The sequence below is a fragment of the Poecilia mexicana genome, unplaced genomic scaffold (assembly GCF_051168715.1).
Source record: "Poecilia mexicana isolate PSO_F unplaced genomic scaffold, ASM5116871v1 scaffold_11, whole genome shotgun sequence".
NCBI classification, from domain to species: Eukaryota; Metazoa; Chordata; class Actinopteri; order Cyprinodontiformes; family Poeciliidae; genus Poecilia; species Poecilia mexicana.
In genome coordinates this window covers 15,926,608-15,951,164 of record NW_028263380.1, presented here as the reverse complement: position 1 = coordinate 15,951,164, position 24,557 = coordinate 15,926,608, and the positions used below count along the sequence as shown (strand labels likewise).

The 24,557-nt window shown below is 39.5% G+C and overlaps 1 protein-coding gene across 3 annotated transcripts in view; it reads left to right on the top strand.

The window, feature by feature from the left end:
* trps1 (trichorhinophalangeal syndrome I) overlaps positions 1 to 23,001 on the top strand; it is a 135,846-nt gene extending 112,845 nt beyond the window's left edge. For all 3 annotated transcript variants that reach the window (XM_014992120.2, XM_014992122.2, XM_014992119.2), the window contains 2 exons: positions 9,258 to 9,380; positions 14,997 to 23,001. In XM_014992120.2, coding sequence (XP_014847606.1) covers positions 9,258 to 9,380; positions 14,997 to 16,526 — 1,653 coding nt within the window. In that variant the 3' untranslated portion in view covers positions 16,527 to 23,001. The remainder of the gene's footprint in view (positions 1 to 9,257; positions 9,381 to 14,996) is intronic.
* Positions 23,002 to 24,557: the final 1,556 nt, after the last annotated feature.

Sequence of the window (24,557 nt, the reverse complement as noted above, 5' to 3'; positions counted from 1 at the left end):
CAAATGCGCAGAAGAGATGCCTGCATGCACACCAGCGCAGAACATACACCACAGCTTGTGGCGCGCGGCTCTCTGGACTCATAACATGCATGCATGGATGCAGTTTATCAAAAATGAGATCTATGTGGAACCAATTCCTTTTATTCTCTGCTGGTTCTTCACCTCTCTCCTGGCCCCTTCCCATTGTTCACCCGGTTATCAGGCTCAAGCCCACACCGCCTCACCGTGACGCCGATGCATCTGCAATCGTTTATCAAAATTAGTTGACTGAAAATAGGATTTTCCTTCTTTGTATGCGTGTGTGTGTGTGTGTGTGTGTGTGTGTGTGTGTGTGTGTGTGTGTGTGTGTGTGTGTGTGTGTGTGTGTGTGTGTGTGTGTGTGTGTGTGCGTGTGTGTGTGTGTGTGTGTGTGTGTGTGTGTGTGTGTGCTTGCATATGTGTGGCCCGGTCTGTTTAAGGCTCTTGGCTGAGGTCACAGAAACAGAGGGGACCTCACTGTGCCACAAAAAGGTAGCTTCTACTGTATTAACCAAGCACAGGAAGGATGGAAAAGAAAGGCAGCAATTGGGGAGGGGAGGGAGGGAGGCTCCGGAAAGGAGAGATCACAAAGAAAGAAAAGAAGGAAGCAGGCCACACACTGTGGCCCACATTACTGTGCGAGTGAGAGAAAGTGAGGGGCACTGACCTTACTCTCCTTTTGTGTAAACTTTGTGTGTGTGTGTGTGTGCGTGTGTGTGTGTGTGTGTGTGTGTGTGTGTGTGGTATCTCCCTTTTCTGGCATTTTTTTTATATACTTTAAACATTTACACATGTTCATAGAACAACACTCAGTGTGAAAGTCCTGTGGTGCATCGCACTAGCTTCACTTGACAATTGTATTTGTTTGTGTATACCTCAATATCATCATTTGTTCATTATTCCTGTTTGTTATTCTGTTTTTTTATCACCTGATTCTAGTTTTTTTCTGTCTCTCTTACTCAGCTTTGGTCTTTTTGTACCTGAATTTCTTTTGGAGGGTGTGAAAAGAATCCATTTGCCATGGGACATTTTGTACCATCCATGCTTCACTTCATATTGCACCTGTTTCGTACTCACACTGATCACTGACAATGTAAAGCCATTTTCTGTAATGCAGAGACACCTTTCCTTATGTTTTCTAGGCACACAGTGCCCTTTTACAGTCTGATCAAGTCACTATGTTACGGTCAGTTGTTGTAAAAATACGTCAATTATGACGTAAAAGAAATTCTACTTCCTTATTTAACACTTATTTAAATTGGGCCTCTGTCTCTTTAACACATTTCTGCTCTTTCTGAATCTCCGCCTTCAGAAATGCATCACAACATTGCTCCTCTATTAAACCTTTTAGCAACGTTTTTAAGCAGCGCTGCACTGAGCAGGAGCTCATATGAGGAGCTCAGCAGATGCGCCGTTGCACCAGGTGTTTGCTAATTTCTGCTGGCGAGTCTGACGGAGCCGAGAGGGGGAAGCTCGGTGGCTTGGACACTGCCGCTCAGAGGAGGAGCTGCGCCTTGAAGGTGGCGCCAGGCCCAACCAGGCATTTTGGACAGCTGAATGGTTGCCATGGGAGATTGAAGGATTTTCTCAAATGTGCATGAAAGAATCAAGGCAACACTAGTTTCTCAGTGTTGACACGAAATACAAATATGTTTAAAAATAGCACCGGACCACTAGGGGCAACTCTTAGATTTTGTACAGACCGTTAAATTTTCAACCTGAGATGGTTTGGCAGTCGTTAATTATGAGAATAAAAAAAAAAAAAAAAGACAGTCGAATTCACGGCAAAGAAACTTACTCATGCTCCTTCCTGGCACAGCAATTTTGCACACTTAATTGTTTTACATGTGCAACATACAACACAAAAACTCATCAAAAATGACATGTGGCTCATTAACCTGAAAGGGATTGATGTTTGACAAAATGCACTTCATTTCTTAATGTTTTTAAATCAGCCAGTGAAAAAGGAAACGGTGTGGCCACAGTTTTAGATTTACTATTACTGTGGCCTGAGGGGGTGGAAAAGTCATCATGCAAATCCTAATGTTGTGGATTCATTTCTAGCCTATCAGTCTGGGTAGGAAGCATGAATGTGAGTGTATTTAGGCGTGAGTTTTGGTGAATGTGCCTCTAGTGTAAAGTGCTTTGAGTGGCTGGAATTCAGTCCATTCACCAAATCTATTACCTGCATTCCAAAGGCCATTCTTTTTTATCACTCTACTGGTTTTGCATTAATTAGAAAACGAAATAATTTGCTAAACTAAGCAGCAAATACAGACTTTTAAGCACCCGTCTGGAAAGAAAATGTTACAATTCTCATTTTCAAAAGACAACGTTGGGCGTTCATCACCTCTCTTTGGCACCGTGACGTTCAGGACCGAAGCGGGTAGTGTTAGTGGCTGATTATCAAGGCTGTAACTCTTTCTCTTGTTACTTTTCCACATTTCTTGCAGCTGGTAATGATCACTGAGGATGACCTTAAAAGAACTCTATGATAACTATGCAATCTAGATTGTTTTAAAAAGAAAAAAAAAGTTTCTTCATGACAAGGGTGGTCCTTTCCTCCTATTATTTTAAATGGATCATAAATACGACTCGGCTTGTTTATTGTCTTGTGATTAATTTTATGGTCTAAGTTCTTTGACCACATGCTTTAAAAGCTGGACCTAATGTGGAATAATCAGGAATCCGGGGTCCTTGTTAACTAACTTATTCAGTATGACTGTTTTGGCTTGAAATCTTGTCCTGACATTGGAAAAGCAAATTTAAAGGAGGTAGTGGTTGAATTTAGATTTAAATTCAGTGGTTGCTTTGCTCAGAGTAATAAATCTGTTTGTTTTGCGTCGTCTTTTTTTTTTTTTTCCCGTCTTCCCAAAATATGATTTTCCCTCTTTAAGTAATGTTTGATGCGTCTCATTATCACTGCTGCACTGTTTGAAGTGAGCAGCAGGAAAGTCACATTTCAGAGTCATATTTACACAACCTGAGCAATAAGTTGCACCTGATTGCTCCATTCGACATCTGGATTACACCTGATTGCTGCTTCACTGAAAGACGCGTCGGTGAAGAAATATCACAGCCTTTACAGCAGAATTAAAATGATCAGCACCTCAAAGAGGATGCAGTTGAAGAGGATCTTGAACGGTTTATCTACTTTTTGTTTTTTGGCATTTTCCTTGTTGGCTTCTCGTTACGATAAAAATGACAAGCAAAATTATTTCGGAGTCATTTCTTTTTGAATTCATTCAGCTTTAACCCAATTACGGTATTATGGAGAAGACACTTAAATGAGCACATCAGAATTGCCGGGGTGGGTTCCTGCAGCCGTGTGCATGACATGCAGGCAGACGTGGACTGACACACAGGAATGCAGAGAGTGGACAGACTGAGTCCTTGTTACATTAACTGCAGTCGGTTTTCGGTGTGTGTCTCTGTGTGTGTGTAGGTTACAGACAGGATTAATTTGGTGAATCTTTATCTGAAAAGATCCCTGTATCCTCCTGCACAGCTCTATTTCTTGTTCTCATTTCCACCTGAATGTAAGACGGGACGAGTGCGCGCGTGTGATCCATTGCATAGGATATTGGTCCTGGCAGTATGGAGTTCAGTTAATTCCTCCAGATACTCTTCTAGGTTGATTAAATAATCGCTGATTTAATGCGAGTGTCTTTGCGAGTGTGTTTGCGTGTGTTTCTGTATGTTAAAAGCAGGGGATGACTTGCTCTGTAAGCGAATTAAATGTAATTTCATTTTGGAAACTTTGTTCAGAAATTTGTTCAGACTCCAGTGCCATTTTCGCTCCTTCTGTCTCTCGATGTTATGCCACGCAACTTTAAGGATTAAATTTTCCTTTTTCATGCGAACTCCTACCTTGACATACTTTTAAAAGTGTTCATAAAGTTAAAAGGATATAAACTCTTAAGAGGTAAAGCAGCTCATGCATAGCTGTTCTTTAATGAATTATTTCAAGTGAAGCTGCACTGGCACTGCTTGAAGACGTTACCACACATCCCTTGCAGATGGTGAAATGCATCAGAAGGGCTCAACTCCACTACAGGACCTAAACCCTCGGATGCTTATCTGTTTCAGCCAGCTCCAGCGTGACAATCCAAAAAAAGCGAGCGGTATAAACACTTGGTTCAGCATCTGTAAATTTTTGGCTTCGGGAGAAACTTAAAGTGGACTCAGAGCCGCAGCTGAAGTGTTTAGTCGCTGCGCGGTCGCGCCATATGTTTGGTGCTGAATAAACATTCCAAATTAAGTTATTTATGACGGTATTTCCATAATTTATTGCAGTATTTTAAGAGGACAGCCATCCAGACGCATCAAACGGCCCCAAAATGTGGTGAGAATTAAAAACATAATAATTTGGGCAGATGCTCATTTCATAGAAAGTTGAGGAAGTCCAGCAGAACCACAAAACTCTAAAACTAAAAAATAAAAAAGTTAAATCAGAGTTTTGATATATAAAATGATGAAATCTAGCCCGTTTTTCAGTGAGCGTATTTTCTCCGACTAACACCAGTAAGGTCATGTAGCCCATTAAATCGAACCCCATACGGGACACAAAGGCTTTCTGCTAAGAGCTGCTTGTGCATTAGAGCAGAAACTGACCAAGCTGATTGGGAGTTATTAAACCGCTAAATGTTTTATATGCAACTCCTCGTACTCTTAAATGTGGCTGATTTCAGTTGCTTTCTAACTGTGATAAAACCTCCAGAAGCTGGCGACTTGTCAGATTTGATTTGTAATGTCAATCTGTGATTTTCAGTGTTTACTCTCTTCCTCGCATGATTTTAAAGGTACCAGTAGAAATCTGGAAAATTGGGAATTTGATATAGCCATTGTTTTTTTTCGTCCATCTGTCCATCCATTTGTCCATCCATCCATTTGTCCATCCATCTATTTGTCCGTCCATCTATTTGTCCGTCCATCTATTTGTCCATCCATCTATTTGTCCGTCCATCTATTTGTCCGTCCATCTATTTGTCCATCCATGTGTTTGCCTGCTCATTCTTCCATTATCACGCCATCCTCCCATCCATCTATTTCTCCATTATCCTTCCATCTATCTAGCTCCTGTTTACCCCAATGAAATCTGATAACTCTCCAAACCAAAAGTTAATGTTTTCTTTACAGCACAGGAAATAATTATTTAGAACAATAAAAGTAACTGTACCAATCACACTTTTTGTTTTTAGGTCGTTGGGAGTGCAGAAAGTACTTTTTTTTCCTTTTTTTTCTGTGTTGTAGCCTCAGGAGAAATAACTGTTATGACTATTTGACATATTGATAAATGTTATGAATGTGTATTCCTACCATATCCCCATTCATTTGTCCACCCATCCAACATTTATTTTATTTTTTTTATAATAAAAAACAACCATCCTGGTGTTGAGCACCACAACTTGTTCTAATTTGTCACATCATAAAGCTGATAATGCTGTTCTATCTTTTGGAGCATACTTTAACACCCAAAAACTATATTTGCACCATATAATAGCGGGATCACGTTTAAAGAGACGTTTGAAACTCCACAATTTAGCGCTGCATAAAACACTCGTCCTTTCTTTAGTTGTCTACAGCAACTTTCTAGATTCAGTTGGGGACTTTGCTTTGGCTTGAATAACTCCAATACTTTTCCTCACCATTGAACACCTCTGGGTTTTGACTGTGCATCTATCTTTCTGGATGTGTGTATGTGTGTGTGCGTGTGTGTGTGTGCACACCTTACCCTATGTTTATGTGTATGTCAGAGGGCGTTGTGTTGGTGCCACATAAACGATTATAGGGCGCAGATAAATAGACATCATTAAGCCTCTGAACTGTAATTATCGTCGGCCCTTTTTGGGGAGGCTGAGGTGAGTGGGAGAGGCCAGGTATCAGTAATAAATCAGCAAAACACACACAGATGCCCACACAGTTTGCTAGTTAGCACCAGTGCATCCTGCCCAGAAACCTCGTCGACTCATATGAAGACAAGGGTGTACGGTTCTGAGCATTAGACTTCATGTTTACATAATATTACGTGCGTTGAGGCATTTGAGCATTTTACATTTCCACAAACATCAAGCCAACCAGCCGCTGACTGAAAAGGAAGTTGGGAGACCATGAACCCAATATGTGCGCAAACTGTCCTTTCCTGTGTAATTGACACTTGAACCATACCCTCACAGTTATACACATTGTGCTATCTTTCTGGCCCAGGTTCAGGGTAGTGAATGTTTCCCCTAACACACTTCTTGAATCATGGCCTCAAATCCAAATCGAGCATTGCTTCATTAGCTGGTGGAAGCAAATATTTTCAGGTGTACGTGTGTTGCAACGAGGGGCAGCTGTGGGGCCATATGCGAGTGATTTAGGAACTCGGAGGGAAACCGAATTCTGATGACAGACGCACTGTTTGGCTTGCAACACTAGTCACACATACACTTGTGCACATACACACAGGAAGCATACATCAATCAATCACCTGGCTCTGTCTCTTTACATGTGGTGACCGTATGGTGAGCTCCCCATGCACTCGCAGGAACACACAAGCTCTGGCTCGGTGCGCTGCTGAGGATTTGATCATGGAGGTGTCCTTCTGTCTAATCTCAGGTCGTCATAAAGCACATGTTCCACAGAGAGTCTTGAGATTAGCTCAGCTGTTTATTGCATGTATTAGGTCGTTGGGCAATCAAGAAATTTCCTGTCCAAATCCAGACTGAAAAGAGCCAAAAGAATCAAGGAAGTAGCCGCCGCAAATACTCCAACCTTGCCGTGTGCTATTTAGGAGAGCATCTTCTCACAGCCGTGGGGTTTTCGACCTCATCATGTTCACCCTGTGTGGCGCCCAAAAGACTTGGAAGATTTGTAACTGGATGTGCAAAACCAAATACGATTTAAGTGATGGCTGTTTGTCATTTAAATAAGGGGTTGAAGACAATGTTCATATGTGTGTAGAAAAATCATTACATTTGTTGCGGTTGTTTGCCTTTAATTATCCGTGTCTACGTAAATCAGCTCTCTGCAATTTGGGTTACTAATTACTGCCACATTAGTTGTGGGTAAGAAAATATGATTTTTCTACTGAGGACTGAAACTGTCACAATCAAATATATATATATATATATATATATATATATATATATATATATATATATATATATATATATATATATATATATATATATATATATATATATAAACTATTTTAATGCCTCATTATGCCTAGAAATTGATATTTTAAAATGTACTGTTTTTTTTTTGTTAAATTTTTTTTGTTTTGTTTTGTTAAATTATTTTTTATTTGTGGGGTGCGGCGCAGGGATAGAGCCATATATTGAGGCCTTAATCCTCGACCCTGCCGTAACAGTTTCAAGTCCCGGTCCGTTGACCTTTGCTGCATGTTTTCGCCCCTCTTTCTTAACCCGTCTTCCTGTCAATTCACCATCTCTCTGCATGAAGAGCCAAAAAAAAAAAATCCTTAAGAAAAAAAAGTATATTTCCATTTTCTTCATGTCTGTTTGTCCGTTTGCCAGCTTGTACTGTGTACAAATTTGGGTGGTCCCAATTGTTGTGTACTTTCAAAAGAGATGACGTCCCATGTTAGGTGGTGAAATTTGTTTTGCACATGACTTTAGACTGAAGCGGTTGGGTAATTCTGCATGGTTGCATGTGTGGGATCCCAAAAGAATCATAAAGTGGTTTATTGGGCTTTGACACTTGCAGTAAAGAAATTTCCAATAAATAAATAACCCAAACAGAGCAGCATCTACTGGGCTCTTATGCTTTTAGCTGGCAGCACCAAGCAGATGTTAAGTGGAGGTGATCAGAGTGGCTCCATCTGTAGCTCTGCTCTGAGATTACCAACAGCCTGGTTGAAGTGAGGCCCTCATCTGTGTTTTTATCCAGTGAATCTGGATGTTCTGAGATTTTTTTCCTGTGTCATGCATAACTCCCAGCTGTGTCATGAACACCACATAATAAAACGTTAGCACTAGTGAGAGCAGGAATAGTTTTTGGGAAAGAAGTAAACTTCTTTTTGGGTCTACTGTTGCTTAAAAAAAATCATTCTGCATACTGTCAATGATTAAGATGCTTGATTTTGTTAACATTTACTCTCTTTCTTTGCTACCGCCTTGAAGGTTACCTGCATCTGCTTGTGACGCACCACAGCCTAGTTTACTTGTATATTCATGGAAACCAGCCTGATTCATATTTCCCACCATATTGCGTCAAAAACACTTGTAATCGTTTGCCATTGGAAGTTAGCTTTCAACGCAATACTTTATCGTGTGTCGTTTTGGCGCAACAGTTGCAGATCTCTCCGTGGCTGAGAGCAGGATTTAAAAGACTGAAGAGAGGAGAAAATAAATACAAGAGATGTGGGATGATGAAATTTTATTTTAATAACCGAAAGAGAGAAGGAAATGGTTTGCGAGATTGAGGAACTGAGTCACAGAGGAGAAAGATGAGGTATGCTGTCCTCGCAGGGTCATAAAGGTGGTGAGTGGGGCCAGAGGCTTAATGGGATGGAGAAACGTTGTGATTGGCTCATTACTGTGATGGAGCACATTGCCACAACAATTGGCCTTTTCACCCCAGCCACCCACCCCACCGCCACCACTTCACGCCGTTCTTTGCACACACTGCTTTTGTATGCACCGCTGCGCCGTGAACTGCAGAGGTGTGTAGATGAAGAAGCATACGCTCGTACAGCAAAAGTCAAATATTGGCCCTCTGCAGTTCTCAGCGACACTTTCTATTGCTGCAAGGTGAAAGTCTAAGTCATTCATTTGCATGTCTTGCAAGCAGCACTTTGAAAAAAATAAAAATAAAAGCAAACCCAGAAGGATCTCGGGAGTCGCACATATCCACTTTTTTTTTTTTTCTTTTTTGACACGAACAACATATTCCATTGAATGAGCTTATTTAACTTTTCAGACTGTGTTTATTTTGGGGAAAAGATGAATGTGTTCAGTATTGTGTCAAATTGGCAAATGAGAGCTCATCGTTCTTCAGCCACAAAGCCAAGGTGGTCGTTCTCTCTGCCTGTCTCATAACCTCATCTTCCAGTTCAGTCATCTGTGGCATGCCCATTAAAAGGGAATTATTTCAAATTAGGCAAAAATTGTCGGCACCGTTTGCGCTTCCATTCTCGTTATAACTTATAATGTCTCCCCATATTTGTTTGCTCGCATTTGAAAGTTTCACATCAAGTTGCTAATGCTGCACATCATGCTGTCTCTTTGCAGCGACGCAGAGGCAGTGGGGTTTTCTGTGCAAACTGCCTGACCACCAAGACGTCGCTCTGGAGGAAAAACGCAAACGGAGGCTACGTCTGCAACGCATGTGGTTTATACCAAAAACTGCATTCGGTAAGTCAGACACAAACACTTTGTGGGTGCAGATTAGTCTATCACAGACAGACTAATGTGAGACGAAAGGTTTATGGCGTTTTAAGTTGAAAACAATTTAAATATTTAGATGAAACTTGTCATCGACCACTAAGAGGAAAATAGTCAAGAAATACGCCCTTAGTATTTGTAAAATGATCAAAACCCCAGAGAGTGGTCTCTGGGTGTCATTACTCGTTTCACTGCCAGACTGTCAGCAATCCGTCCCTATGAGCATTAACAACATGTCTGAGAGGAAGTGCAAATAATCCACTCATCTGCGTTGTCTGCGGTGTTCATGATGGCAGCCGAGGCCTTCATTTGATGTGCAGAGTAATCTAGAGGCACGTTAGTCAAATGCTAGAACTGAAAAACACAAAAGTAAGGCAAAGGTAAAAAAAAAAAAAAAACAAGTGATTGAAATCAAAGTAATGTTATATTTTAGATTTCATGTAAGAATTAAATTTAAATGTGAGCCTTAAAATTTCTTTGTCAAACATTTGTAATAAGAAATTGTATTTTCTTTAGTTGCTATGGTGGAAAAAAAATTACACAAGAACCATTCTGCCTAATACTTTTTTTGTAATTTCCCCCTGTCCGCCTCTAATGTTGCTTAAATTGCCTGTCCGATAAGTAATAAGTGCGCTGAATTAAATTTCCAAAACAGTTTATATTACGAGGAAATCATACGGGAGTAAAGTTTTTGCAATAAGTAAAAGCAAATTTGTCTGAGTGATGGAAATTAATTTGAAGGGCTGAACTGCCATCCACTCATATGAGACTCATAAAGGAAAGGTTGTTCATTGCCATTTTATGGACTGCTGTGTCTTAGTGCGCACGCAGGGTGGCTTTGTCCACTAATTATTATTCTTCCTGTGTGGCCAATTAGCATGCGATGCAAATGAAATTGTGCATAATGCAGTTAAATGCTTAGTATCTGTTTGACTCTCACTGTGAAAAAGTAACACTGTAGCAGAGGAAAAAAGAAAAAAAATGTTTTGTTAATTTGGCGAGTGCCGGGAGTTTGGGGAGCCTTTCGGCGGTCGCAGCGAGCCAGTTCCTCGGCGTAGGAAATGTGATGGAATGGATGGAGTTTACCATCAAAGCCTGGGGAAAGTCGATGGAAATCCCAAATTTAATTAGACCGCATGAAGTTCAGCTGAGATAAAGAGCCAGCTTGATTTTTAGTTGACTTGAGGATATCAAGCTTATTCAGACATCCTCTCAAGGTATTCAGCCTAATTATGCACTTTACAAATAATATCAGTCGTTCAGAGCCTCAAACTTTATAATGTGTGTAGCCCTGACTTTAAAACAGGCTTTCTAGAGAGTTAGGAAAAGTCTAGAACTTAATGATTTTCTGGCTTTGAAAGAATATGTGAATACAAAGTAGGAGTCTGGACAGTTTTTTTGTTTTTCAAACTTAATCCCCGATCAGATAAAATGATCTGCTCTCTTTCCCTCTTTCATATTTTACTTGATCTCCTTCTTTGTGTCTTTACTTTCTTCTTTCCTGCCTTCCTTCATTGTGCTCTTTTTCTTACCTTCCTGTTATTTTGCTCTTCAAGGGTTGCCTTTTTGTCTTGTATCCTTCTCTGTATCCTCTGTCGATCTGTGTGGCCTACCTCCCTTCTTTCCATCTTTACTTCTTTCTTTGTGTCCTTTCATCTGTTCTTACTAGTGTCCTTTCTCCCTTCTGTCTTTTCTTCCTTTATTGCTCATTCCCTTGTTTGTATCTGACTGTCCTTCCTGTTTTCTTTGTTTCATTCTTCTTCCCTAAGAAGGAAGCTTCCTTCCTTCTTCCTTCCTTCCTTTGAAAACGTTGAGTTTCGGAACAGAATATTTACATGTAGGATTCCCATTAAAAATGCATTGGAAATAAATGCTTTGAAGTGAAATAAAGAAAGTAAACATTGTTAATGAATGAATGAGTGGGTTGACCATACTACAAGCCTGTTAGTGGGATGACGAGTCACTGAAGAAGGCACTGAGGAAAGAAGCTACCGCATCGTTTCCTCTTTCCTACCCCCAAAGATGTCCTTGGTTCAACCCGTTCATCTCATCTGCTGCTCCAATCACGTCCCGGCTCCCTCCACTCTTGGCAGTCCTCACGACAACCATATTTTATATCCTATAATAAAAGTTTTATACGCTCTACACACATTATTAGAGAGGATAGCAGCTAGTAAAACACTTGAGAGTCCGAGAGGGGAAGGGAGAGTTATGAATAAAGAGGGGGAAACAGGCAGATGGAGAGAAATGACGAGTAAGAATAGGAGTGGAAAGATAAATAAAATTAGAGGGGAAAAAATGGAGGAATAGATAAAGGCAGCATGAGGATAATGAAGGGGCAGGGGGCGACTGAAGAGTGAGAGATGGAGCCTGTCGCAGAGATTAAGCGAAAATGCAGAATCCTACATTTCAAGAACAGATGGAAACAGATGGAAGGACTGATAAATAGAGCAAGAATTATGCCTACTGGCAGTAAGTCAGCCTAGGTATTATACTATCTATCTCTATTTATACGAAAGCGCAAAACATCACAACTGCCTTGTTTGATTTGAGCATCTCGCATTCACAGGATTAGTAGCTCAACAACCGAAGAACTGAATATTTTCCTTATTATGTAAATGTCCTATTACTTTAACTGCAGCTCCTGTGATGACTAAGCCTTCTTTACCAATGAGATTAATAATTCCGATTTACTCAGAACAATATATGTTGGTTACAGAAAGTAACCCTAATTTCTGAAACATATGAGGTGACTTGCCTGCATTTATGTAATTCTGGTGGCAACTTTATGTCAAAAATTTGTTTTTAAAATAAAAATCTGAGAAGTGTGGCTTGCTTGTATTCAGACCCTTTAGTCAATACATTGGAGGATTGTACCAAGGTTGTCTGCAGTTGTAGCTGAAGTTCTTATCAGCTTTGCACACGTACATGCTGAAGGTTTTATCCATCCTACTTGGGTAAAATTGCTCAAACTCAGTCAAATGAAACAGAGATCATCAGTGCGCATTACTTTCCACGCCTTGCCACAGATGATCAATTCATTTTAGATCGGGACTTTAACTGCACCATTTTAACACATTTAAACAATTTAATTCTACCTCTAGTTTTATCTTTAGGGGTATTGACCCGCTGGAAGTGAAACTCGTAACATGATTTGTTCCAGGATTGTCCCATATTGGTTGAGTTATACTGATATGAAGTCACTCAGGTGGTACTTTTTACTAATTGGGTTACTTATTAAGTTTGACTGTTGTTGTTTTTGTTTGCTTTTGAGTTTGCAGATTAGAGTAAAAAAGGGGGGTGACTACAGATATCGTCCACCTTAATATAATGCACTAGTTTGTGTTGACTGTTCACCTAAGGTCCCAATAAAATACATTCAAATGTTTATTGTGTATATTTATTTTTACAAGGTGCAGTATGTTCCATAAGATAAAAAAATCTGCAAATTGGCAAAAATAGCTTTGGGGTGAAGCAGGTAGCAAATAAGAAAGTCATGTGATATTTGGCAACATCAAGGATCCTTTATTGTCATTATGTGGTCACATGTAATGAAATTCTGTTTGGTTGCAGTAGTTTGAACCACCATGTCATACCAAATACTGACTTATAGACCTGTCACTCAGACTGCAGCTTTAATTTTTTATAACCTGTCACGCTTACAAAGCTCTGTTGCCATCAAGTTCTTGCGCCATCATAGAATAATTCGTCTGTAATTTCCCCTGTGCATCGCATTGTGGGAAAACTGCGTCCATCATCAGACCGCCGACTAATCGATTGGTCTTCCAGTATTAGTTGTTTCTGTCAGCTTCTACTGTCAGCTGATTCAAATCCCAGCTCCGCAGTCTGGAAGCGGTTCTCTCATGCTTGCTTTCTTTCTCCTTCCTCTTTGTTCCTGACCTCTTTCTCCTGTGGTTTCTCAGCTTGCCGCTTCCCACTTGTGATTTATCTCCCCCCCCTTGTTTACGTCTCTCGTGAAAGAAAAACAAACAGGAAAACTATAGAGAATTAGAGAAATGTCTGTGTTATAATTTAGGCAGTGTTTAGGCTGCCACTTCTCCCAGTGGTGCAATCTTGTTTAGGATATTGATTCAGACTTCTAAATTGTGTATAAAATCTTCAGAGGGACAGTTCCTCTGTTAACAGTGGAGACGCTTTGCATTTTGTTGAAGTACAGTGTAAACAAAAAAAAAAAAAATGCAAAAATGCATTGTGGACTTTTGGCTAGGACAGCTTAATAAGGTATTCTTTTTACTAGAAAAATGGAGCTGTGGACCTTTGCATTTTTATCACTGAAGTTATTGTTTATTTGAACAATTGCCAGATCAACTAGACTACAAGCCAAAAATGACACATTTCCCCCCCCTTTCACCTGACTGAGTCAGACAGACTTTTCCAAACCCAGAGCTTTTCACATCAGGATTTCTGCAAGTTTCAATAAGTTAAATTGTGCAAGCAGTGTAGACATGCCAATTAGCACATTATTGGAAAGTTTAGAAGAAAGCTTGTTAGAAGGTGAATAAAAAGCATGAGAGCTTCATCAAGTTGTTTTCCATCAGGAAAACAACCATAAATATAGAGTCTGATTACAATGCAATGGCTTAGATCAAAGAATATTCATTAGTTAGGATTGCCTAGTCAAAGTTCAGGCCCAAAATCAATCAAAAGCATTTGCCAGTGCTGTTAATCACAAATGTTCCCCATCCAATCTGGCCAAGTTTGAGTTATTTTGTGAAGGGAAAAAATAGAAAATAATTCCGTCTGTAGATTTATAAAATTCATACTACAAAATACTTGTTCAAGGTCTTGATTCGGGCGAGAATGCCAATGCACAAACATTAAAAAAAAGTTTAAGAAGTTTAAGTTTATAAAAAGAGTAAATTTTAAATAAACCTGAGGTTTTGAGGTTTGTTGCACTGATGCAGTTTTTGTCATAAATAACTAAATATGCACCAATAATTAGCTTCAGCAGTTTAGCAGGAAGAACATGAAGCATGTGTTCAGAAATGCTTTTGACAGCTGGAGAAGGAACTGATTAAATTCTTAGCAACTGTGCAATTTTTACTCTTCAAAATTCTGCACGCCTGTGATGTTCTCCTTTTCTCAATTTGTAAATTTTAAATGTATTTTTAAATTTGCGTTGACACATGTAATGTGCAGTTTGACCCTTATGAGTGTGGGATGCACTTCTCAAAGTAGAGCTAAGCTCGTGTCCTGGGGGCAAACTGAGGTTACAGAAGATGTGAGTGTGCCCCCTTGTGTTTAGGGCAAGAAGCACAGCTTTCAGAGGTGGTGGTTATGTTGGTCTTAAAGAATTATGTAAAACAAAATTACAGGTTTCTAACATCTAATGACTGATGCATTTTCAACAATGAAAAAGATATGCTGACTTGATTGATCAGTTTGATTTGATAGACACTCACAGAAGCCTTTCAATCACTGAATAAGTTATTTATTGAATGTCATTATAGTCAAGTATAGCTGGTGCATGTACACTTGACATGTATTAGTCAAATCGGCAGCATTACTCGCACAACAGAGCGGGGGAACTCAGTAATATTCCTTTGTGTCTCCTTTTATTTGTAGACTCCGAGGCCCCTGAACATCATCAAGCAGAACAATGGCGAGCAAATCATTCGACGGCGGACCCGAAAGCGTTTGAACCCCGACACTTTGTCGTCCGAGAACCCGGCCCCAAAACAGCAGCGAATCACCAGCGAGGAGCGCCTGAACGGTGAAGAGTTGGACACCAGGAGCTGCCCTTCAGTGAAAAGCCAGCAGCCTTCCCCTCGCTCACGCTCCCCGCGGTCCACTCAAGCCTTCTTAGCCAATCAGACTCTTGAGATCCACAGGCGCATGCCTCCCCTCCTCCTTCCCTCGCATCCTTCCCCAGGATCCATGGTGGCCGAGAGCAACGGGGGCATCACAGACGGGGGATTAACGTCAAAGCTAGAAGTGGGGAAAGGAGGAGGATCGGAGAGGGGAAGCCCAATTGAAAAGTACATGCGTCCGTCCAAACCCTCTAGCTACTCTCCTCCAGGTTCGCCAATAGAAAAATATCAATATCCGCTTTTGCCATTACCTCTTCCATTGACCCTGTCACCTGATTTGACACCTGAATCTGATTGGCTCAGATTTTGGACCAAGTATAAGATGGCAGCCACCTCTGGGGTCCCTGGTAGCATCAGTAATCTGAGTAGCCCCAGTGGGATTGGAACTAACGCCCATCATCTTGGAACCATGGTGACCCCTGTACAATATCACCAGCAAAGCTACACGGTGCCTTACTGTGCTTCCCCTTACTCCCCTCTGCCGCCTCCTCCAGCCCCTTCTCACTACCCTCCTCCGCCTCCTCATCACGCCCAAACGTTGTCCTCTGCGTCACCTGAGAACGACACTCCTCTGGATCTCGCAATAAGGCAACGAGACACGAGCAACGCAAATATGTATGTGTCTAACGGTTCAGAAAGAAAAAGGAAGGAGTCGCCCCAAAGTGAGACCTCGATGGGAAACTGGAAAGGTGAGAAAGAGCGCGAAGAGATGGCGGAGGAAGGAAAGCGCGAGTCGAGCATCGTGTCGAACTGCTCGAAGGCAGACGCAGCCACACAGGACGACCTCGCCAACCGCTGCACTCACTGTGGCATCTACTTCCTGGACGAGGTCATGTACGCCCTGCACATGAGCTGCCATGGCGACAAGGAACCGTACCAGTGCGGGTTTTGCCTCCACGTATGCGCGGACCGCTATGACTTCACCACGCACATACAGAGGGGCTTACACAAAACGCTGCCGCCGCCACCACCGCCACAGCAGCAACAGAAGGATCACACACCAGACGGCAAAAGTCTCCATGTAAAGGCAGCACCGGAGTGTCGAAGTCAGACACCTGCGCCGAAAGATGGAGGGATCACAAGCGAAGATGATGAAGTCATGAGTACAGATCACGATGGCCAAGAAAAGGAAGATACAGACAGTGGAAGTATACAAGAAGTTGAAAAAGAGCAAGAAAGAAGTAAGGAATTATGTGGGAAAACGGCGTTGGATGATGAGAAATCCCCGGAGATAACAACTGTGGCAGAGTCTACGAAGTTAGATGGGCTCACTGATGGAAATTAAATGACTCACAAAACATTGATAACATGTTATTGGAGTATTAGGCTCTATGTTCCTGAAGGTTTGCTCATTTCCTAATGGGCGTACCTTAAAAAGCACTCCCACTGTCAAAGGCTCAGAGAAATATATTGCAGGACCCAGGTGAACTACAGCTGGGCAAGGGGACACACGGCCTGAATCCTCCGGTGAGTTACTGCTTACCTGACAGATTTGTGGCAGGGAGTCAACAGGGTGCTGGCATCCAGCTGAAATCACTTTTCAGAAACAGCCGATCTGTGCGCATTCACATAGGAGGATCGGAGGCTGGACTAACATGGCCATCAAACAAGAGCAAAAAAAAAAAAAAAAACAACAACAACTCGAAGTATAACACTTGAACTTTGCTGCGTTGATTTCATCTGCTGCATTTACCCTTTTTATTTCAGAACAGCCAGATGTGATCTGGTGAGAACTGCTGCGCTTTTGCCCAGAACATGTTTATTTTTTCTCTCAAGTGGATCTCAAAAACCAAAAAAAAAAAAAAAAAAAAAAACAGTTTGTTTTGAGTATTTTCAAACTGGTTTGCTTGAAACCAGCTAGGGCTTATCTGCGGTTCAGTTGGTACGAAATTGACCAGTTTCCTTCACTTTATCCCTTGCTGTTTCTCAAACTGATCCTGGATCAATGCAAAATCTACACGGTGGCTGAAAACTAGTCCTAACCCCTTTTTGAAACTGCTTGAATCCAGGTCAAACTGTTAAAACTGGTCTCAAGTCTTCATCTGTTTGGATGGGAAAAAAAACAAACTAAGACTTTATTTTTTACTTTCCACTGTGCCATGATACTAGCTATGTGCCTGGCTGCCTGCCTAAATAGAACAACCATTTATTAACCTGCTTGACATTTATATTAATGATATGAATAATAATAATAATGGAAATAAGAAGAAGAACCATGATGGCGTCATTAATCGAAAATGCAATTTGCTACATTTTCTTATTTGTCGTTTTGTAAAGGTAAAAAAAAAAAGCTTTTTAAAGGAAATGGTACTATAAAAATTAGTCTATTTTAGTTCTCTTTTTTTTCCTGTTTTTGTGTCTTCAATGAGATTTGTTACGTTGATGAAAGCCGTCTAACAAAAATGAAAACTGGTACAGCAGAGGAGGGGGTTGCGTGCGCACTTGTGCGTTTGTTTTACTGCATTTACAGTGTGTGTGTGTGAGGATCGAAGGTTTTCCGTCCCTAAACGATGATGTAAACACAATGAATGCTAATGCTCAGTTTCTTAGTCCTCAGGGGTCACACGTGCACACCAACCTGCCTTCATCACAGCATGTGACACATCATTTGTACACATCAAAGGCTTGGTGAGATAAGTGTTTTTAGCATGTTACGTCTTGTTTTCTTTGGTTCTTCCTATATATGTTTTTATTGTGTGTTTTTTTTTTTGTTTGGCAATAGGCCAGTGTTTTTTTTTTGTTTTTTTTTTAGGTTATAACTTTTCTTAATGTCTACATGTGTTTAAGTTACTAAGTGTATTAGAGAGACTTCAGTAATTAGGGAGCAAAACCCAACATTTTATCAAACTGATCAACTTTTTTGGGTTAACTGTATAAACTAGTCTTAAGAGATTCTTGCCTACAGTGTTTTATGTCTTATTGTTCAGAGTTTAAAAAAAAAAGTTACCTTTACGTAGCACATTATAGCATCTTCATAATTATGGAACATCTGTTGCCTTTATAATGGATGGAAACTGTTACTTTTTTCTTTTTTTTTACCATAAATATTACAGAAAACCTTCATAAGAAAAGAAGTATAATTAGATTTTAAATCCTGAAGTTCAGAAAAAGTTCTCAAAGGTTTTTTTTTGTTTGTTTGTTTCTTTTTGTCCGAGACCCCTCAGTCAGTTGAAAGAGATGTTGGTTATCTTACCTGTTGTCAAAACTGATAGAGACTTCTTTAGCCTCGCTGCCTTAGATGCTAGAAAACAAAAGAAAAGAGAACCCTTCGCTGGATATCAAAGAGAGAGAGGAACAAGATAAGAATCAGGAAATAACTATTTTTTATATTTATTCAAAAGATGAAAAAGAAAAAAAAATACCCACTCGGTGCCTGCTAACTATACATTTTTTAAAATGTGGCATTCAAGGAATGCCACAGAATCGAAATGTCGATTGTTTTGTTTTGTTCTCATGGTTCCCACAGGCAAAGACGGTATGGGGTTTCCTCCATGTGTCTGAATTCAAAATACCACAACACCTCCTTCCCCCTTTTGTCAGTCAGCTGTGTTGTAGTCTAAATTATGAAGTCAAAGAATTTACTTACTCTCAAAGTAGTTGTGCTTTTTTCTCCCTCCCTCCATTCAAATGTACAAAGTAGCATCACAGGTTCAAATAAAGAATCCAGAAAATAAAACAAATAAATCCTTCTGCTCAAATTTACAGTTGGCATTGCTGGTTCAAATAAATACTTCAGAAAATAAATATAATGAATCAATATTTTGCATAACAGCATGATGGTGCCTGGTATTTTAGCCTGAAACTGACAATACATATTATTATAATACCTTCCATAAAATTAAGACTTCAGATTTTCAAGCGATGGGGTTAGAGTACTGAATTTATAATATTTTTACTCAAGGTCATCCAGTCAAGAGAATCTCTTACTGGCCCGTGGCGATCCTTTAAAAATACGAGTTTTGTGTAAGAAGACAGACTTTGTATAAACACATGACTGATATTAGGCATCATGCAATAACTGATCAAACTTTTCAGTTTTAGTCTCCAAAGAAGGAACCATGCTTCTCTGTGGTTACTGTATTATCAAACTTGTTGGCTTATTTCCCATGTATGCACACTACCTTTTAGAAATTATGAGCCATATATCTCAAAGAACAGACTACAAGTGCTTTGGTCTTCAGTCGAGGCATTACATATTTTGTAATTGATATCGTTTCCTAAATAATAATACGACTAGATACGGTACCTCCAATAAAACTGGTTTGAAATTAGGACCAACATTGAATTTCATGTTGAAACTGAGAAATTGAACATAAAACATTTTCAGTGAATTGTACAATTTTGAAGAGAAGTAAAATGTGATACAATTATGGTGGAGAATAAAAAAAACATTGGTAAACATTTACATCCAGTCGATCTGTTTAATCATTAATCTATAAGTAGATTAATTTAAACTGACAAGCCAGCTATATATTTCTCATAAGATTCTCAAGTAAAGCTGCAGGTTGTTTGTGCAATATAATTACCGAAGTAGTTGAGGTGTAGGTCAAGGAGTTGGCTGGTTTTTTTTTATTCTTTTGTCCTTATTTCAAAGAAAGACGCATGATCTCCATTAACTGTGTCGTTTAAATTTACTTTTACTAAAAATGTTTCCCAATATGCAATGTCTGGGGATGTTCAGCAAACTTATCATTCAAACTGTATTGCCATTATTTGTGGCAATATTTTGTCCTGTTTTTTATTTTTTACTTTTTTTTTTTATGAACTTTCAAACTTTTGATCTGTTAAGGGGCTTCGAGTACATAAAGAATGTTTACATCTGTTTTTGTAGCAAAACAAAACAAACAATGCACTGTTTTTTAAGACAACAATGGAGTGGATGGAAGGATAGGAGCATCTGAAGAATTTGTGGGAGAAAAAATGAGACATACAGTAGCTGATAGAAATGTTTTCTTGGTTTTTCCTTTGACTGTATTTCAATGCATTGATTTCACGTGCTGGTTAGAATCTAGGTGTAACAGTACATCTCAGTCCTCTCCTTATTGTCCTTTCTGTAGCCTGCCTTCTCTCAGCATCCTGCCTTTTCAGTGATTTACAAAGCATGGTGAACACGTTTCTCAAGGTTTTGAATCAGAGTCTTGCGCTGTCTTCAAAATGTTCACTCATTTACTGACAAGCTCGTGCTAAATTTAACTGGAAGAGTCGAGATTTGATGCCTTTGAAGCTTTGGCTGTTTTGCACCTGACTTTTAAGTTGGTATAAGGCAGTGTCGTACAGATCACACCTCAGTTCAGATCCATCTCATGAATATTTTATACCCTCATTGACAGACAGATATTCAATCAATACATTACAGAGACATTTTTTTTTTATTTGTACCTGTTAGTTCAAATGTACAAAATAGTATCTATGGTCTTTATTATTACTAACTTATTGTACAGATATTTATCTCTGAAACTCAACAACTGTGGACACAGAGTGGTCTTCTTTCTTCGCTGACTACTGGTGGTGGTATGCTGCAGTACGACTGTGTAAGACTGACTGCAGTGTTTAGGAAGCAGGACGGGCGTACGGCAGCACAGCTCTGTTTTGTCGCCACTATCGACATAAAAGGTCCCAATAACAAAGAAAAAGAAGCTAGTTTCGTTACTAGGTGCGTAACCACAGCTCTGCTCAACCCCGTCCCGCTTGGCTGTTCCCTTCAGTGTCTCTCCACACCACCCACTTTTGGAATTTCTCAATATTTGTCAGGGGTGGGGTTTTGCTTTCAAAGAGTATCTAGTTGCACCTTAAACAAGTCTGAACACCAGAGTAATTAGGTTGTGGGCATTCGCACTGAACTCGCTGTAATTGTTAGCTAGATAGCGTTAAGCTAATTTTTAGTGATTGCTTCATTACCGTAATCTAGAATCATCAGCGATAGCGGTCTAGTGCTAACACGACCGTTAGTCTTAGCTTGGCAACATTAGCATTGAGCTAACCCCTGGTGCTAACATACTAACATTAATGTTACCCAACTGATATTGTTAGTACCCTAATGTTAGAGTTGATCCGGCCATTACTGTACATGTTGTCATTAGTGTGAAGCTAATGTTATGGTATGCTAACAATGTAGGTGAACATTAGTATTAGATTGAACATGATTTGTTTAGACCACACCATAGTGATAGATTTTTTGTGTGTTAGTTTTATTTATAAGCTGCTGACTGGTCCTGCAGTGTTTTGACGGGAAAGGGCCATTAAAGTCAAAGTCTTCTTTATTGTCAATGCATCATGTGTATTCGACATACAAGGAATTCAAATTAGGTTTCTCGCCATCCCCCCGTGAAACTAAAAACTTAGCAATAAATAAAATATTCCATAATCTATACAAAAATACAACAGTATTATTAAAAATTCCCTTAAACCAAACACAAACTCTTACATAGAATGTTAAAGTTTAAAATGAACTCTATAGTGAAAGAGTGGACAATTTGAACACAGTAATGGCTACTCAAGAGTTTAAATGCTGACCTATCAAACTAATTTAAGCTTTGTACAGTTGACTTCAACATGGCTCTGGTTGGTTCAAAGATATTTACTGGGTTTTGTCATGAATTTCAGCATGGTTCATATCAAGAGAGCTAACATTAAACAGGAATACAACATAAGTTCTCCCCTGTATTACTTTTTATTATGTTTTATGTTCTTTGAAACATTTCTAGGGGACTGTGGAAAAAAAGGGTGTCTGAATTGTTATTTTGGCTAATTCTGGTGTGAAAAGTCATTTTGAGAGATTTCTCGGTAGGCTGGGGGCCAATAATATTAACTTTTTTTTTATTTTTTATGCCATGATGTTTCAGTGTCTTAACTTTTGAAGGAAAATATTTTCTCTGTTATTAAGTTGAAAGCAAAAAACAACAGCCTTTATAGCAAAAACTTTGTTCTTGCGCACTTTTGAGTTTGTTCAAGCCCGCCGAAATCCGGTCCCATTTGACGATGCGTTTTTGTTTTCTCACCCGCTTTTTTGACATTTAAGGAAACTGTACTAAACCATAAATACACTTGTGTCTTTATGAATGTTGGGATTTTAACTTTTAGATCATGGTAACGATTATGCAAATATGCTAAAAAAAATAAATAATAAAAAAAAAAAAATACATATATATATTAAAAAAAAATTAGGGTCTGGAGAATACATGGTCTTGTTTTACTTCAGTGATTATATGCTTTTTGGTTTAATGGCATTTTGAATCAGCGTTTACATTGGGAGGCCTTATCACATGTTTTGTCTTTGTCAGAATGTGTTCTAGGAATTGATGCTATTGCTTGCACTCCATTTATTATGTTCTTATTGCCAAGGAAGGGACAACACACATACACACATAGGTACACAGTGAGCGTAGATTTTGGGGTGAACAGTGTTAACTAAGGCTAGTCTAATACTGGCTGACAATACACACGCACACTCACACACAGTACGTGTTTATGTCTAATCAGTTTATTATATTAGGAGTTTGTCTCTTCTCTGTTGAATGGCTTTTGTAGGGAAGGTTGTTTGTTTATTTTTAGGTTGTGTTTTCTCATGTTATTTTATTCTGTTACCTTTCTGTATGTTATTGTTTTTTTTTTTTTTTTAGTTTTTTGTGTCATGCAAAAATGATATTTCAGCAACATATTTTGACAGCCAAGAAAAGTTTGTTACACAGCTAAACTTGAAGAATAGTGATGACGATTATGATAATAATAAATAATAAAAGTTATAACAAACATTCTCAAAACAGGACAATGTGTGTTTTATTTCGACGTGGTCTCTAGATGAAGAAGAATGTGTTTTATAAAAACGCATCGCGTATTATAAACCTAGTATTTTTTTTTCTACATCTTTGTATTATCAAGATGCTCATGAAGGATTTTATTCCAAACCAGATATATTTTTTGGAGCCTGAATCTTAAGCCTGCTGACCTCCCACTGTGGTTTCTAAATGAAGCCACTACATTAATTTTTTAATCTATTTCTGTTTGATGCCACCTGCACCCTTTTATCGTCTCTTGATACCAATATGTCTCTTTATTTTCTATTTTCATTTAGGTAGAAACGAATAGCAGTGAAAGAACATGTTTCATAAACGCAATTCCTTTTTAATTACCGTATTTTCCGCACTATAAGGCGCACCTAAAAACTTTAAATTTCCTCAAAAGCCGACAGTGCGTCTTATAATCCGGTGCGCCTTATATATGGACCAATATTGAGCCACAACAGGTCTAGCAACTACGGTAAGCAGCCGCCGACTTCATTTTCGCCCGTAGAAGAAGAAGCGTGCGGTGCATGCTGGGATAGTTGTCAGAATGCTGGTTTGTTAATAAAGTTTGACTGACCTATCTACCTACCGATCGTCTATAATCAGGTCGTCTGCAGATCATTTAGCACCACGTTCTCCACCAACATGCTGTGCGCAAACGGAGAAGGGTGACCATCGTCCGGCCACGCCCCGGCCCAATCGCAGGAGGCTCTCCTAACCGACCGGAGTCGGACTGTTTTGTTGACATTCCCTGTAGTGCAGCTCCATCTAGTGGATGCATAACGTAACTCCAGCCTCTACTGTAGCGTCTATTCTATGCGCCTTATAATGCGGTGTGCCTTATATATGAAAAAGGTTTTAAAATAGGCCTTTCATTGAAGGTGCGCCTTGTAATCCGGTGCGCCTTATAGTGCGGAAAATACGGTAAATCATTGAAGTTGTTTAAACTGCTGATCCACGAAGTCGAGATTTTCTGTGTGATCAGTCAGCTTGCAGTCTTGAAATTTGGTACGACTTCGTGCAAATGTATTCCTATTGTGAATTTCCACCTATAAATGTTCAATTTCAATTCATTTCAATGTACACAATCACTCTTTTCAGGTTTACTCATAAGTTGTTGTTGTTTTTCCAAAACTTGCCAAAACGAGTAGAAAATAATTGCGGTGAAACATCAGTGATTGTGAGCCTTACTGCTAATTGGGTGCTTTTGTGTTGGGTCAGCATACGATGCTTTTGTTGTGACATCTCTCTCTCATTTTCCAGACATTATCAGGGTGAAAGTTGCACCCTAAATACAGTCTGAGTGCCTCAAGTGATATTATTTACCTGAATTAATAAAAAATCAGGCCAGGTCTCCTGCCATTTCAGTCTCTCCAAGGATTTGGTATGCTGAGGTGAGTAGATATCCATCTCTACACAGAGTCTGTGCATATTGCGCTATAAGAAAGCCTTCATAGACATTTTAAAAATATTTGTCCTGTGTACAAAAATCTACCTGCATGGTTTATGGGATTAAATGGGTGTTGGGCTGAAGA